Consider the following 16,423-nt stretch of genomic DNA (forward strand, 5'->3'; position numbering starts at 1 on the left):
TAGGCAATGTCTGTATAGAAAAGATGAAGAGACCCACAAGGATTTCCTCATTTAAGACTCGCGTCCTACCAAATGGTCGCAGCACTTACTTTCAACCATGCCCACATCATTACTGGGTGAAAGAGAAGATAAGCGACAACAAGTGGAAGAAAGAAACCTCTGACAACACGAAGATATTCCTGTCCCGTAATGATGACCTTGGGTCAACAGTGTTCAACTCTACAAGAGAAGACAACCAGCTAGCACCTGCAAGGGAGGACAAAGAATTTATAAAGATTATGGAAATGGACTTCACCCAAGACGATTCAAATAGCTGGGTAGCACCTCTACCTTTTCGTTGCAACAGCAAGGTGTTCATCCCTAAAACGCACCTTAAAGAGAAGGCCAGACATGGAGAAACATTTTGTCGACATGCAGAATATCCTCGATAGAGGTCACACGGAACCTGCACCCCCCCTAAAAGAAGGTGAAGAATGCTGGTGTCTTCCATCCTTTGGTGTCCACCATCCTCGCAAACCTGACCAAATTAGAGTGGTGTTTGACTTCAGGTGGTTCCAGAGGCTCAAAAAAGTTGGGAGCCGAGGTAACCTTCCGTTTGGGTTGAGCATGCTCCAGGCCGCACTCCGAAAAACGGAGATCAATGCGGGTGGAAATGGCAATCAGCTCTTCCAAACTTGCAGGAACCTCTCTGGTAGAGAGAGCATCCTTAACATGCTCCGCCAAACCTCTCTAAAACACAGGGATGAGGGCTTTGTCAGACCACTCCAGCTCGGAAGTCATTGTCCGAAAGCGAACGGCATACTGACTAACCGAGAGGGATCCCAGAGTCAAAGCAAGTAGCTGAAGAGAGGTGTCGTGCATGACCCGTGGTCCCAGGAAGACCTGCTTAATAACGGTTAAAAACTGAGCAGCAGTCCGAACCTCTGGGTCACCACGCTCCAACGCCTTGCCCGATAGAAGGGAAACAATAAACCCGACCTTGGCCCGTTCCGTAGGGAATCGTGCAGCCAGTAACTCCAGCTGGATAGAGCACTGGCTGACGAAACCCCTACAGGAGGCGCCATCGCCAGAAAATTTATCGGGCAACGGGAGACAGGTAACTGTCGGCGTGTGGGAGGATGTGGACATATGTGAAACCGTGTCTGCGATTGCCTGTACAGCAGCTTCAGTGGATTTTGCAGCTGAGATAGCACTCTCAAGAGTAGTCAACCGGCCCTCCAGCTGCCGAATATACTGTAAGAGTTGCTGCTGTTCTGCCATCACTAGCCAGACCCTAGTATAATGTTAGGAATGGCGGAACGCACTAAATAAAAATAATAATAAAGTGCGTTCGCGGCTCGGGGTCCACCGTGCAGTAGATATGACTGCTGCTAAGTGGTGGCAGGCAAGCAATAGGCGGAAATGCGCACGTGGGTTAAACGTCACCCAGGTGCGCAGAGCAATCTCTGTTGAGTCACAGAGGTGCCAACAAAGACAAATGCAATAAGGCTGAGCCTGTTGGAGTCACAGTACTCTGAGTAAATGCACGCACGGTATCTGGTCACAGGAGCAGAGCCAAAGACAACGGAACTGCGTCCGTCTAGATCTACCGTGCGTGCGACATCGCAACTGCGGACGCCAAGGAGGGCTGCAACTGCAGCGTGGCGTAGGACACTGCCACTAGACGACAAAGCTAGTACGCAAGTGCAATGTCGGACGCTAGCAACTGTGGATGATGTAGTAGTTGCGCGCTGGCGCTGACTCTAAGCTTAGTCTCTGTCCACATGCGTAATATCAGAGGGAAGGGGTTTCAAATGAGTCATTCACCAGAATCATACATCCATCACCATTCACACAGTAGCAACTAGAGATTATACTAACGCATGGCGGAACGGCCATGCGCGCTTTTTATAGCAGCTGGGACCTTCCGGAAGCTTCCAGATCTCCGAGATGGACCAATGAGATCTGGAGCAGGACCTGAGCACATGACTCCCGATCTCCAATGGGAAATTGTCTCATGAGCATGCTCAGTAGGAGGAAAGAGGGACTTAGCCCCTGGAGTAATTTGCTGCAAGGCAATCTCCTCTGCGGTAGATAAACAGCAAGAGACCGCAGAATGTAAGGGTCTGGATTTCCGCAGAGCAGACGCAGAAACCTGATGCCTAACTGATGACACAGAGACTAAATGCTTAACTTGGGGAGGGTGAGTAAATACAATTTGTTTTTTAAAACTAATACCTGTTAAATTAATGCCAATGTGTGTCAGAAATATGATGCTGTTTGAGATTCAATTTTTTCACCAAAAATACTGGAAAAAAAATGCTTTTTTAGCCAATAAAATAAGCCAACAAGTGTGGACGTATGTTAAGTATGAGAATATTGCTGGCTTTGTTCTGAAAATATTAAAATCTTCAGTGCATTTTCATTGCACATCTCTGGTACTGTATTACGCATTGGATTTTTGGACGAAACATCCACTGTATACTCAACCTGTGTGAAGTAACCAGAAGGTTATATATAACTTTACACATCATTTTTCTTGTTATTCATTTGCTTCCTAAATGCAAGTTTAAGCAAATGTCTAAAAAATGTTCATTAAAAATGTTTTAGTATTGTTGCAAAATTTTTTTTATTCCTATATCAATCTAAATAATTAGCAAAATCTCTAGGTTGTGATGGATCTCTGCCTTCTTGTTTCTGATAGAAATAGCAATCTGGAGGTGGGGGAAGGAAGAGACAGATAAAAAAAGCATATACAGTCTCCGGGAGGGCAGAGAAAACAGGCTGTGGATAAATAGGAAAACACACAAAGAGAAAATAAGTGTAATAAAAAAGCAATGATGATATATGTACTCACAATGAAGACAAGAGCACTCTGGGTACATAGTTATCTAACATCCATCCTGGAATCAAGGGGATACCACGACAGCAAGAAGTCAGAAGATCACGGCATCTGTCTACACGTGCAGCTGCACTGGTTTAATCTGATTTGCCTTCCAGTTAGCTGTGCAGATTTCCCTTGCTTTGTTGTTGCAAGGATTAAACTGTTCTGTTTGTCTCCTAGAGCTCTCTGTGCTGAGTTCTCAGCTATTCCCATTTTCTCCTCTCCCCTCTGGTATAAATACTCATCTCTTAGCTGGCTTAGTTGCCAGTGATAGCTTGCTACACCTTGGAGTTGATTTGGGAGCTGTGAACCGTGGAAAGAAAATCTGCTTAGGAGTTGTCTCTGGAGACTGCTGTTTTGAAGCATATCTGGTGTTTTCATTCTCCTTATCTCTCTTTTTGGTTTGCCTCACTCTTTCTCTCCTGTTATATACCTTTCCTTAGTCTGGGTGCACTGAGAGTGATTGCTTTTTTCTTTACCTTGTCTGTCTCTCTTAGTATCTGTATTATAGAGCAGGACTAATGTTCCTGCTGCCCCACGCACAAGGTGATCTATGTGAAATAGGAGTATGAACTACTAATAAAACCTACGAAAAATACTCCCACAAACAATACTTCATTACAAAACAATATTTTTATTGAGACAATTAACAGCTATAAAAACAAGTAAAAAAAAGAGGTCATTCAGAAAAAGGCTCATATGGTAAATATATCAATAATCCTTCATTAGTCCCAGAATAATAAAAAAATCAATTCAAACATTTATATAAATAGTTAAACACATCTCATATGCCCATGTGGAAAGGAAAAAGAAACAGTAATACCAATTAAATAATAAACATCCAGGAATTAATATACCTTGGCCTATTGAGTACTCATAAAAAAGTCAAAACATGAATAAAATAAGCAAATTATATAAAGTGACAGTGCACACCAAATAATACAATCTATAAAGTGCATATGGCATAAGGGTTATAAATAGGTCACTGCATGTACATATTTACAATGACATTAATTGCATGTGCTAAAAAGTGACAGTGCATTCCACACAGGATATTGAACACTAGGAATCTACCACCCAATTGATTGCCCAGAATAAAGAATATTAATATAATTTATGTCAAATTTCAAGAGCAATGAATTGGAGCAGAGAAACAGAAGATATAATGTTCATTAGATGACAAACTTGAGGACATATTTACCTGCATACACCCCCAGGGCCATTCTTAGGGCAAGACAGATCAGGAACGTGATTGCCACACAGGGTGGAAGAACCCATATAGGGACAACAGGGAGCTCAGTGAGCAAGATTCAGGGGTGCCCCTTTAATATTTCCCTAGTTGCAGTGCTCTCTTTCCCATCCACCTCCATCTGGCTCCTTAGTGGACTGTGACATCTGGAGACAAACTCCTACTAGAGAAAAATCCAACTTGTATTTGGCTGCAAACTGCATATCAGGGGTCTGAAATTAATGAAGAACACAGACTGAAACGTATAGTTTTATTAGCAAATGGTGACTTCTAACATATCTAAAATGATTTTTACCGTGTCAAAGGTGTCCATAATCTTCTATCTTTAGTATTTGATTAACTGTTTATTAAATTAATTATTATGAAATCTATACTGTCACAATATTGTTGTTTTTTTTCTTGACAAATATTGATCTTATTCCCATGTAGGGGTTGATTTCTTTGCTGAACAGTTACAAAAATACCACAAGGAACACAAGGATGCTATGTCAATCATAGAGAACAAAAATCTAGGCTTATTGATAATAGATTCCAGAATGTTAAAACAGAAATTAATACCTTCACCAAAAAGATGCTTAGAGGTAAGTAACATATTAAGCTGAGGAATGCTTGGGGAAATATATGCAAAATATTAGCGCATAGTAAGCCAATCAATATATGGTATAATGCTAGAAAAAATGTGTCTGATATATTTATAAATATGCACCATATTTATCATGATTTGATGCATATTTAGACTGTCTGGTCTATATATACACTGTCTAAATATCAGGATTAGAAAATCTGCCTCTATGTTTGTCTTACACCCCAATAAACATCAGATAACCATTATTTGACCGATAGTTCGTCCAGCAGCTATTTTGCCTGACTCTCCCTTCTCTGTTGGTGGCCTATCTCAAGGATCAACAGTCTGACATCGGACTTGCCGGATTCTTAACTCCCCCAAAAAACATCTGTCAATGGCCCCCATACACATTAGACTGTTGACCAAATCCATTGATATTGGTGGGTCCGGCCAACATTAATTTAAGGTATATAGGGTTTAGTTTCAAATTGTTAAAGGGGTATTTCCATCTCCAAGATCGAATCCCAATGTGTAGTAAATGTAATAATACTAATATACCTCAAATTACCTCTGATTAGACATGTAGCATAGTTTTTCTGATTTCCTATGTCGCTTACCCATGTGCAGGGCATTACAGTAGCTTAGGTATCCATGGTAACAACCACTCGTATAGTGACAGTTAGTTAGGTGAATGGTCAGACTCATGGCCAAATGGATGTCGGAGGCTGAGACTGTCTTTCAAGAAATGAAAGTAGCTCTGTGTAAGCAGCTGGTCCTGATTGCCCCCGACTTTAAGAAGGAATTTGTACTCCAAATGGATACCTCAGAAGTCAGATTAGGAGTAGTCCTTTCTCAGGAGATACACGAAGAGGAGCATCATGTCCTCTACCTAAGTAGGAAACTGTCGGCATGTGAGAAAAATTATTCCATTATAGAAAAGCAATGCTTGGCCATAAAGTGGGCTGTGGACACATTGTGATACCATTTTTTAGTATGAAAATTTAAATTATTGTCAGACCATGCCACACTCAGATGGATGAGGGAGGAAAAGGGGAAAAATGCTTGTATTAGCCACTGGTTTCTAGCCCTGCAGGATTTCTGCTTCCATGTGGAACATAAAGCTGGAGTTACATGGTAATACTGATGCCCTCTCGAGAATCCAGTGACTAGTGGTGAAGATGCCAATCCCACAGCTTTAGGCAGAGGGGGGAGGTATGTAAGGTGGCTGTTGGACACATAGTGGATGGGAGATAAACCTGGAATGATGCTATAGTACATATATTACTAAAAGGGGTTAATCGGCCATGACAGGTTGATTATGACCAGCTGAAGAGTTGAAAGAGATGGCTGCTCACCATATGTGCAACCCTGGGTGAGGTTCATTTTGTTAACATATCTGTGTATATGGAAGTGTGTAGATCACCTGGATTGAGTGCTTCTGCTAAAGGACTAGGAAGCTGTACTCTAACTCCAGCAGGCAAAGCAGCACTATTGTTTGGACTTTTTCATTTGTGACGGACATAATTGAGTTTTCCTGTGATGTTGTTTTTGAGGACTGAAATAAACCACTGAACTTTTAATCCCTTAATGAAAGCTGCTACACATTAAAACGGTGGCTGCTAAGGGGTCTTATTCCCTCACTGCCATTTTAAAACGAAAATCGGCAATAAGGGTATAGTGTCCCCCAGAGTCGGAAAATCTTCAGGATCTCAGCTACCGGGAGCAGCTTAGACCCTGGAGAACATGATTAAGGCTGGATTTTCCAGTCCTCGATCACTTGATCAGTGTTGTTCAGAGAATAACAACGATCACAAAAAAATAATTTCTCTTTCTTCTGACATGATATATATGTCAGAGGAGAGAGAAATGATGTCCCCTGTTTCCCGCCGGTTTCTAAGCCAGCCCCTGGTCCCTCCTGCTCTGTTCCCCAGCTCGGCATCATCTTCCTGGAAAAAAATGGCAAGCGCATGCGCAGTGTGCCAGCTGAAATCTGCCTGTCGGTACCCGTCAACAATAAGGATTTTTTCCTATTGGTTCCTATTGTTCAGTGTGATAGACTCTATCACAGGGATCAAAAGGAAAAAAATAGTAAATAAAATCCCCCCTTGTCATTCCCTTAGGTAAAATTATAAAATAAAAAAAAAATTCCATTCTTTTCAGTTGAGGTAGGCTTAGGGTTACCGTTGTGTTAGAGTTGGTGTAAGGGTTGTGTTAGGGTTTGGGTTAGGGTTGTGTTAAGGTTGGTGCTAGGAATAAGGTTGGAGTTAGAATTTGGGTTTTTTCAAAAGTAAAAAAATGACGATATGACGACTAGTGTTGAGTGCTCGCTACCCGAGTTTGCATCGGGTGCTCGGGTATGCACCGAGTATCACGGATCACCACACTTTTTTGGGTGTCTTAACAGCTGCGAAACATGCAGGGTGAGACTCGAGCATGTCACTCGAGCACCAGCTATATTCGCTGAATACCTGAGCACCTGATGCAAACTGGAGTAGCGAGCACTTGCGCTCCACACTAATGACGACGTATTCAATATGACAACCTAATGTTATCAAATTCTGAGTCGTACCTATGGGTTCAAAATGCTCACTATACCCCTGGATAAAATCCTTCAGGGTTTTGGTTTCCAAAATGGTTATCGCTTGTGAGGGGTTTCCACTCTTTAGGCACATCAGGGGCTCTCCAAACACGACATGGCGTTCTCTCTTGATTCCAGACAATTTTGTGTTCAGAAAATCCTCCTTTCCTTCTGAGCCCTGATATACTCTCAAGCAGTAGATTTCCCCCCCACAAATAGGATATTAGCGTACTCAGGAGAAATTGAACAGCGAATTTTAGAGTAAATTTTCTCCTGTTACCCTTGTGAACATAAAAAAGTTTGGTCTAAAGTAAATTGTTGGTGAAAAAAATGAAATATTCATCTTTTCCTTCCACATTGCTTCAGTTCCTGTGAAGCAACTGAAGGGTTAAGAATGTGATTTTGAGCACTTTGAGAGGTGCAGTTTTTAGAATAGTGTCATTTTTAGGTACTTTCTGTTATATAGGCCCCTCAAAATCACTTCAAATATGATGTGGTCACTAAAAAATGGTTTTGTAAATTGAGTTGGACAAATGAGAAATCACTGGTCAACTTTTAACCCTTCCAACTTCCTAACAAAAAAAATATATTTCCAAAATTGTGCTGATGTAAAGTAGACATGTGAGAAATGTTACTTATGAATCATTTGTGTGACTTAACTCTGATTTAAGGGCATACATTTTTACCATATTCCCATTTTTTCATAAACAAAAAAGCAAGTCATATAGAAGAAAGTTTAGCACTACCATGAAGTACAATATGTCATGAAAAAACTTTCTCAGAATCAGTGGCATTTGTTTAAGTGTTCTAGAGTTATTACCACATAAAATGACAGTGATCAGAATTATAAAATTTGGCTTGGTCATTAACGTCAAAATTTGCTTAGTTACTAAGGGTTTAAATAGAAACTGTTCCTGTGATACCTTATTTGTCTCCCAAGTAAGTAGCATTATTACACCATACACCATAGACTTGTTGCAGAGGTTTCCAGCAACTGAAAAACTGTTCCTTACATCAGAATGGGTTTGTTTTTTTATCAGGAACATCAATTTAGTCAAATCTCATTTAAAGGGGTATTCTCAAGTTGTCTCTTGAGCAGCTCAGAGCTATACAGTTTCATTACTTCCTTGGCAGAGGGGTATTTACTGTTCCTTGAGAGAGAGAGTTTTAGTCAGGAGCTCCATCTTGCTTCAACACATTAATGATCTGTCATTGTTTATTCTGAAGTCTACACTGTTATCACTATACTTACACATAGAGATAACTGTACATTTGAAATCTGCTAATTATGGGAGCATTGGTGACTGTGATTCTACAAGACTGATAAGAGCACCTTAGTCAGGAGCTGAGCAAGAGAAGTGTGAAGTTGAGCAGCTAACTGCTGTACAGAAATCATAGGACTTGAGAAGCCTAACTGAGATCTTAGGAATTAACTCTCCTGGAATGTAACAATTATGTACACTCAGCCAGAATGTGATGGCCAAGCTCCTTCAAAACTAGCTGTACATTGTGTAAGATGAAAGCTCTCACAGCAGTAGCATGGAAATGAATAGAAGAAAACAAGTCAATTGCAAACTTGCTTATTTCAGTGCTGTCTAATTAACGTAAGCAATTGAATGACATGAGAATATCCCTTTAGACCAATTGGACAGGCACAGAAATTTATGTCATGCTCGAATAGTGCATTTAGCCTGTTAGGATATAATGATTAGAGTTGCAATGCAAATTGAATCGACCAACTTCTCTTCTGATGTTCCTGTTCCTATCCCACCAATCCTCTGATCGGCTCTTCTATCTGTTGTCTTCTGTTTTATGTCTTCCTCTTAGCCAGGTTATCCATTTATTAGGCCCCACATTGTCACATGGGCCATATTGCATGTCATTGATGTGTGTCGCACCGCTTATAGTCAAATTGAGTGCAAATATACATCATCGACAGACAATGCACCCTGTGTGACAGCGTGGGGCCTAGTGGATGGAAGATCCAACTGGAGGGAAGATAGAAGAGTTAACTGGACATGCAACATCAGGACAGGTACAGAGAGGACCGAGAAAAGATGAGTACCTGAGATATTTTTTTAAACCACTTATCATCCCTCTGTAGTTCAGTCAGCTGCCATGATGCTGGATTGTCGAGAATTATATTGCGAAACATTCGAATACTGATCAATGTGATTTTTGTTGTTGTGAGATTCAAGGCAATTTTGATTTGCTTCAAATCAGTTTACTCAGAGTCATCTCTTATAGTTATCCTATACCTTTTTTCCTAATTTTTGAAACACATGGAATCTTATGATATATTATACTCTCCTTTCTAGGCAATAAATGAAATTCTACCAATTCTTGCTAAGAAAAAGATGGATGCTATCATAGCTGAGGCTCAAGATGCTCAGTTTAAGCTTGAATTTTATCCCACCACAACTTTGGACTATGTAAATACTTTAATATTCCTGGATGAGATTCAAGAACGGGTAAGTTGTGAGCATCATTTTGTAAAAAGGAAACCTTGATGTACATAATGAACAGTATAAACTTTAGCAATTGGTAAAAAGAAATAAATGCACATACATCTATGCTTAAAACTTCATTCAAAGGTGTATGCAGCCGTTGGAAACAGGGTCGTTATATCTAGTCTAATGTTTATTGGGCATGTAAATATTGGATATTTTAGAATTCCTGCATTGCTGTTGGTTAGTTAAAAATGCAATACAAGGCAATATATTGCGTATATTCACTCGGGTCTAAAAGAGCTCATTGGCCACATATCTCTATTTCTATATAGTTGAGTTGATTCATCATTATTGCATTGAAGATAAAAAATAAAGAGCTTACTAATAGGAACCAATGGAAATTCTACTTCATTCAGAGTTGATTGATTGTAAAGAAACTGTATTCCTATTACTATGCATTTTGACCTTTCAATAAATGCTAATTTAGGCTACTTTCACACTTGCGTTTTTTTGCGCTGCGTGCGCAGTGCAAACGCACATCAAAAACGCATCATGCATTTGTATGCTTTTTTTGTGTTTTTGCGCATGTTTTTTTTTAAAAAAAGCATGCTTTTTTTGCGCTGACGTGCGCATTGCCATGCCCACGTCAGCGCTCCCATAGACTATAATGTGTTTTTGGGTGAATTTTGTGCGCATTGCGTGCGCATGCATTTTTTAAGACAGGTCGGACGCACAAAAAATGCAACAGGATGCATTTTGTGCGCCCGGGCGCACACTACAAAAAAACGCATGCGCATACAAACGCGTACAAACGCATGTCTATGCGCACCCATGTTAAGTATAGGAAAAAAAATGCATGCTTTTTTTGCGTAAAAACACAGCTGCAAAAAACGCAAGTGTGAAACCAGCCTTAGATATAAATCATGGGATACCTAAAAAAAAACATTATGTAATGTGAAGATCCTATTCACTTTCCATTTAGACTGTGTACACACATTGTAATTATTTTTTTGAAGCTGAAAAGTAGCAGTTTTATTTTTTAAGGATGAGCAATATTGTATTAAACATTTTCTGGCTTGTAATAATCAGGCTTCAATGGTGTAGATGTGTACTAAGTGAACATGTGAAGTAAAAGCCAGCTCACCGTAACCGGCCATTTCTTTCACTGACGAGCACAAAAGTAGCCATAATTTTCAAAGAAAATATCCAGCTCAATGGATATAAAATCTTCAACTTTATTTGGAAAGTTATAAAAACATTATTGCATAATTAAAATATCTTTCAGTGGAGACATCAAAGGGTTTCTAGTGCATACGAAACCTTTACTCATACGCGCCTGAAACGTGTTGGTGTTTCCTCTGATGGATGGTTTTCTCTGAAAAGATGGATAGCATACACCATGTATGATATATCACCTAGAAACGTGATCTTATAATTTTTTGCACTTGATCTCCACCTGTTCGGCATATGGTTGCGTTGTTAGTCTTTGTTAGGTTCTGTCCACGTTGCCTTTAGAAACTTCATGGCTTCCACACATGTCTCATATTAATCTTTGACTTGCACTGCCACTACTGAGTCAACTTGTTAGGCTCTTTCATTACGGAGCTGTCCACTTGGATTAATGATAAGTTCATGGTACTATACTATTCCTGAGAATTTGCTGATAATCTTGATGACACTCAGAATGCCATCAGATGTAGGGTACTGGCATAAAACAAACAAATAAAGCACTACAATTGGCAAAATTATAAACTATATTAGAATTATAAATTATAATATAAACTATTGATCCAGTTCTTCAGTATTTATTTAAAATAAACACTCAATATTTCTTGTAGATTTAAAATTCCACAACTGATTTACTTTTTACTGTTAGATTGACGTTCTTGAAGAAGAGTCTAATGTGGTTGCACAGATGTATCAACTAATTGACAGCTATACCGTTCCTACGCCTCCTGAGGATTTTGCAGTATTTGCTACTCTGAAGCCTTCAATATTGGCTGTTCGAAATGCCATTGACAAGTCTGTAGGTGAGAGAGACAGCAGCATAGAGAAATTCTGTCGATCCTTGGACAAAGACATTGCAGAGCTGAACACGGAAGTGAAGAGTGTCAAACAGCAATCTCAGGTATAGTTTACAGACTGAGCATATTATGCAAATCTTTTTTTATCATTTTTAAAGGGCAACTGAATCCAACTCTGATTCATTTGGATATGTTAAAATCTTTTTTTTGTTTCGAGGTTTATTTTATAAAAATGTGAAACACTGTTGCTGTGTTCGGTGGTTTCGTAATCCCAGTACTTGTTTTGCAGCTATTTTATGTTACCAAGTAATGAGAAAAATTTATACAAATTAGCTTTCCTTCTCTGGAAAAACATTTAACGTCAGGCTACATGTGGTATCTAAGGTTTGGCTGCATTTGATGTCTGCAAATGTGTAAGATGCTTTTTATGCGAGATTCTGCTGGCCAAAACCAAGCATTTCAGAACTGCACCTATTTGTGGTTAAACTGTATGTTATCCAGAAGATCATCTACAAGTGGAGATGATTCTAAATAACCAAGACGCTTGCCCAGATTCCAAGGTCCAGCCTCGGAGAGAGAGGCTAAATGCTAAAAGAAATCTCTGAGAACTGTGAATTTCATCACAACCCCTACCGTTAAAGGTACTATCACACTTAGCGATGCACCAGCGATCCCGGCCAGCGATATGACGCGGTCAGGATCGCTGGTGCATCGCTAAGTGGTCGCTAGTGAGCTGCCACACAGGCAGATCTCACCAGCGGTCGGGGGTCGCTACTTACCTGTCAGACGAGGCGATCCTGACGTCTTCCCGCCCATGTCCACGCGTCGCTCGTCAGCGCCACAGGAAGCCCAGCAGGAAGCTGACGACGAGAAACGGCCCAGGACGTTCTCGCGTGATCAGCGATAACCAGCGGGGGAGCTGTCGGAGGTAAGTATCACACACAGCAATATCACTAGCAATATCGCTGCTATGTCACAAAACCAGTGACGTTACAGCGATATTGCTAGCAATATCGCTTAGTGTGACAGGCCCTTAACTCTTACCAATACTGATTCCACTGTCGAAACTTAGTACTAAAGTTTGCCTATGAACTTAGGCAAACAAGGACATATGACCACTTTAACCAAAAGAAATTTAATTAAAAACAAAAGCAGCATTTCCTCAAAATATTCTGATACCAGCTGTAAAGTTGCAAAGTATGAATTGGGGAAATGTTATTGAGTGGGGATGCTTTACTGCACCTACTTAAGCAAACCTAAAGTGACCATACTATATAACAATGAATGTACCAATTAATGAAAAAAAAAGGTTTTAACCCATTCATGACCTTGCAATGTTCCATTTTTGCAGTTCCTTTTTTTGCTCCACTTCTTCCCAGAGCCGTAACTTTTTTATTTTTCTGTCAATATAACCGAGGGTTTGTTTTTTGTGTGTCGAGATGTACTTTTTATTGACACCATTAATTTTCCTATATAGTATACTTAAAAATAGGGGACAAAAAATCAAAGTGTAGTGAAATTGCAAAAAAAGTGCAAAATTGTATTTTGAGTTTTTTATTCACCATGTTCACTGAATGCTAAAGCTGACCTGGCAATATAATTTACCAAGATCAGTATGCGTATGCAGATACTAAATATGCATAGGTTCTTTTATATTTACGTGTTAAAAAAATAAAAAATTTGTAAGAAAATTTTTTTGCTTATATCACCATTTTTTTTCGAGACCTGTAGCGTCTCCATATTTCGTGATCTGGGGCTGGGTGGTGGCTTATTTTTTGTGCCCCAAGCTAATATTTTTTTATTGGTACAATTTTGGGGTAGATATGATGTTGTTATCACCCATTATTGCATTTTCTTGCAATATTGCAGCAGCCAAAAAACATAATTATTACGTTTAGATTTTTATTCTCGTTACATCGTCTACCGATTGGATTTTGATAGATCAGACATTTCTGAGCACAGTAACACAAAATGTGTATTTTTAATTGTTTCATTTTCAATGGGGCAAAAGGGGGGTGATTTGAAATTTTGTGTTTAATTTATTTTTTTTTATAACTTTTTTTTTTACTTTTTACTAGCTTTAATAGTCCCCTTAGGAGACTTGAAGTTGTGATCATTCGATCGCCTGTGCTGGGTTTCAGCTCTGCTACGTGTAGCAAAATTCAAGTCGGCGTTCACAGGAAATTCACAATGAAAGGCATGTGGCTATTCTGCAGACCCCCGGCTGTCATGACAACCCATCTGAGCCTCCCGATCACATGACAGGGACTTGTGACGTGCTTCCGCCTGGTGCATGTTAAATGCCGCTTTCAGTGATTGACAGCGGCATTTAACTGGTTAACCACCCTGGCTGGATCTCGGATCCACCAGCGGCTGTTAGAGGCACATGACAGTGGATCAGATTAGCTGTTCTCTGCAGGGAAAGATGCAGGCTCAGCATCCGAGCCCACATCAGAGGCTGGGACACGACCTTTGACGTGCCTATACATCAAAGGTCGTGAAAGGCTTAAAGGTAATCTGTCATCCATGGTTAGGGCAGCACGAGCCAGAGACTGACTGCACAATTGCAGCAAGGTATGTTTTGTTTGTTTATTGTGAGAGACCTGACAATCAACTAGAGTAGTGCCAGGGGGTGGGGCTGGACTAGTCTTGTCTCTCCTGATAGTCCTCGGTGTCTCTTTAAACTGTTTTCTCTGAAATTCTGTAAGTTTCCAAGAAAAGCATACATCGCTACAGTCATGCAGCCAGGCTCTCATTCATGTTGGATGTGTTTTGAGCAGCATGAAACTAGTGACAGGTTCCTTTAAATGGTCAGATCAAACCCTGAATCTAATCAAGGCGGTGAGTGGGAAATTGAAACATCCTGCAAGAAAGAAATACTAAAACATCACTCAAAAAATTCTCCAAGGGGTAAAGGGAATAAAACTCTTTTCATTGTTTAAAACTCATAGGCTCAAGTAAAATGACTATTTAAGGCAGTTTATGATATATTTGTGTGTTTACCACAGAGGCTCACTTGAGTCTAGTCCATCTGTCCGTATGTGTGTCTTGAGCACATATGTCTGTCATTAAGGAATGATGATACAACGATATTTCTTTGCTGACTTAGATTATAGTAAAGATAATAAAGAACCATTTATCTGATCAATGACAATGGTGATTACAGATTTTTTTATTTACAACATTGGATAATGTACATGCATTAGTGGAGAGTGAATTTGTAACACAGGTTTGAATTTTTGCAGGATCCACAAATTTTGGATATCGGTGCTGATCAAACTAAAGTTAGACAAATCCTGGCTGACTTGCAGATCATCATAGATGAGTTACAAAAACGTGCGTTCCAGTACAAAACATATCAGAAGAATTTCAAGGTAAAGCAATAGAAATGACTGTCTTCTATTCATTTGGTGCTTTGTATCCTGTGATTATGCTGGAAATGTTATCAGAATTGCAAAACATTACTTTAGGTGCCATTTTGCTATTATTGGGACCAAATAATTGTTTAAGAAATAAAGGCTGACTACCAATTATTTTGTCCACAGTATTATTATATTAAACCCATGGACCTGTCCAGTTAACTACCATTTTTCTTTCACTGTCACGCTATTTACTGAGTAAGTCCACCCTCATTTGATTTAGAAGAGAATATCACTTTGAATGTCTTCATTCCACATTTCCAATTCCTCAAAAAATGGGATGGTGTGTAAGAATGAAAACAAGAATGCAATGATTTATAAATCTCTTTTAACCATATTTTATTCACAACAGAACATAGAGCACAGATCAGAAGGTTAGCGTTAGATGTTATTCCATTTACGGTAATTTGAAAAATTTAGCTCATTTTGAAATTGATGGCAGCAACACATCACAAAAAAGTTGGGGCTGAAATATAGAAATACTCTCTGACATCGGGCCTATATTACCCTCATTCGAGGACATAGGATACCTATTTTCCCTACATCAAATAGTTTCAAGTGTAATGCCCCCGAGACTGACCTGTACTAATTTATGTGGTCTTGCTTAGAAATACAGTCTTTTTGGATAAAGATCCATGCTTCTGTATCTAATCACCGGACCAATTTTGCCCCCTTTGATCCTATATGGGCCATTTTTGGATATCTGGATGCTGAAAAATTTCAATGCAATCCGGGTGTAAGGAAACTTTTACACATGGTAACAGCAGCAGGATCTAAATCAATTCTTCACACATGGCTTAGTCCGCAGCCTCCTCCATACAAATTGTTTTTGGAACAACGTGCCTTTTTGATGCAGATGGACTGTGAGGAGGCATCTATTGAAAAGGAACATAGAGTTCAAGACAAGATTTCTTAGACATTTTGGAGAATATTATAGAACTTTTACCTTACCATATTTATAAATCCTTGCAAGATCGTTTTGGACCAACCACATGGTTTCAACAAAGTTTGCTGATGGGAGATCCTCCGATATTGTTACTTTAGTATTCCACTACAGGTTATGTTTGGGACATGGAGATACATCATATGTTAGGCGTTGGGTTCCTGCCACTGCACAACAGGAATCCAGAGCCTTGCATTCAGCGGTCTCCCATTCTTCTTCGACAGCAGAGGAGCCGGCTCAGCAGTCTCGTTGTTCCCGATGCTCTGCTCAGACCAGCTCAGACCAGCTCCGTGGGTCCGGCTGCTGCTGCCACCTCTGAGCCAGCAATAGCA

At 39.8% G+C, this 16,423-nt stretch overlaps 1 protein-coding gene across 1 annotated transcript in view; it reads left to right on the forward strand.

Annotated features, from left to right (window-relative positions):
* DNAH6 (dynein axonemal heavy chain 6) overlaps nucleotides 1-16,423 on the forward strand; it is a 570,270-nt gene that overhangs the window by 101,243 nt on the left and 452,604 nt on the right. The window contains exons 13-16 of the mRNA XM_073542156.1: nucleotides 4,542-4,693; nucleotides 9,574-9,726; nucleotides 11,582-11,833; nucleotides 14,975-15,103. Of these exons, the coding sequence (XP_073398257.1) occupies nucleotides 4,542-4,693; nucleotides 9,574-9,726; nucleotides 11,582-11,833; nucleotides 14,975-15,103 (686 nt within the window). The remainder of the gene's footprint in view (nucleotides 1-4,541; nucleotides 4,694-9,573; nucleotides 9,727-11,581; nucleotides 11,834-14,974; nucleotides 15,104-16,423) is intronic.

The sequence above is a fragment of the Dendrobates tinctorius genome, unplaced genomic scaffold, assembly GCF_039654945.1.
Source record: "Dendrobates tinctorius isolate UK_male_01 unplaced genomic scaffold, ASM3965494v1 ptg000011l, whole genome shotgun sequence".
In the NCBI taxonomy this organism is placed as follows: domain Eukaryota; kingdom Metazoa; phylum Chordata; class Amphibia; order Anura; family Dendrobatidae; genus Dendrobates; species Dendrobates tinctorius.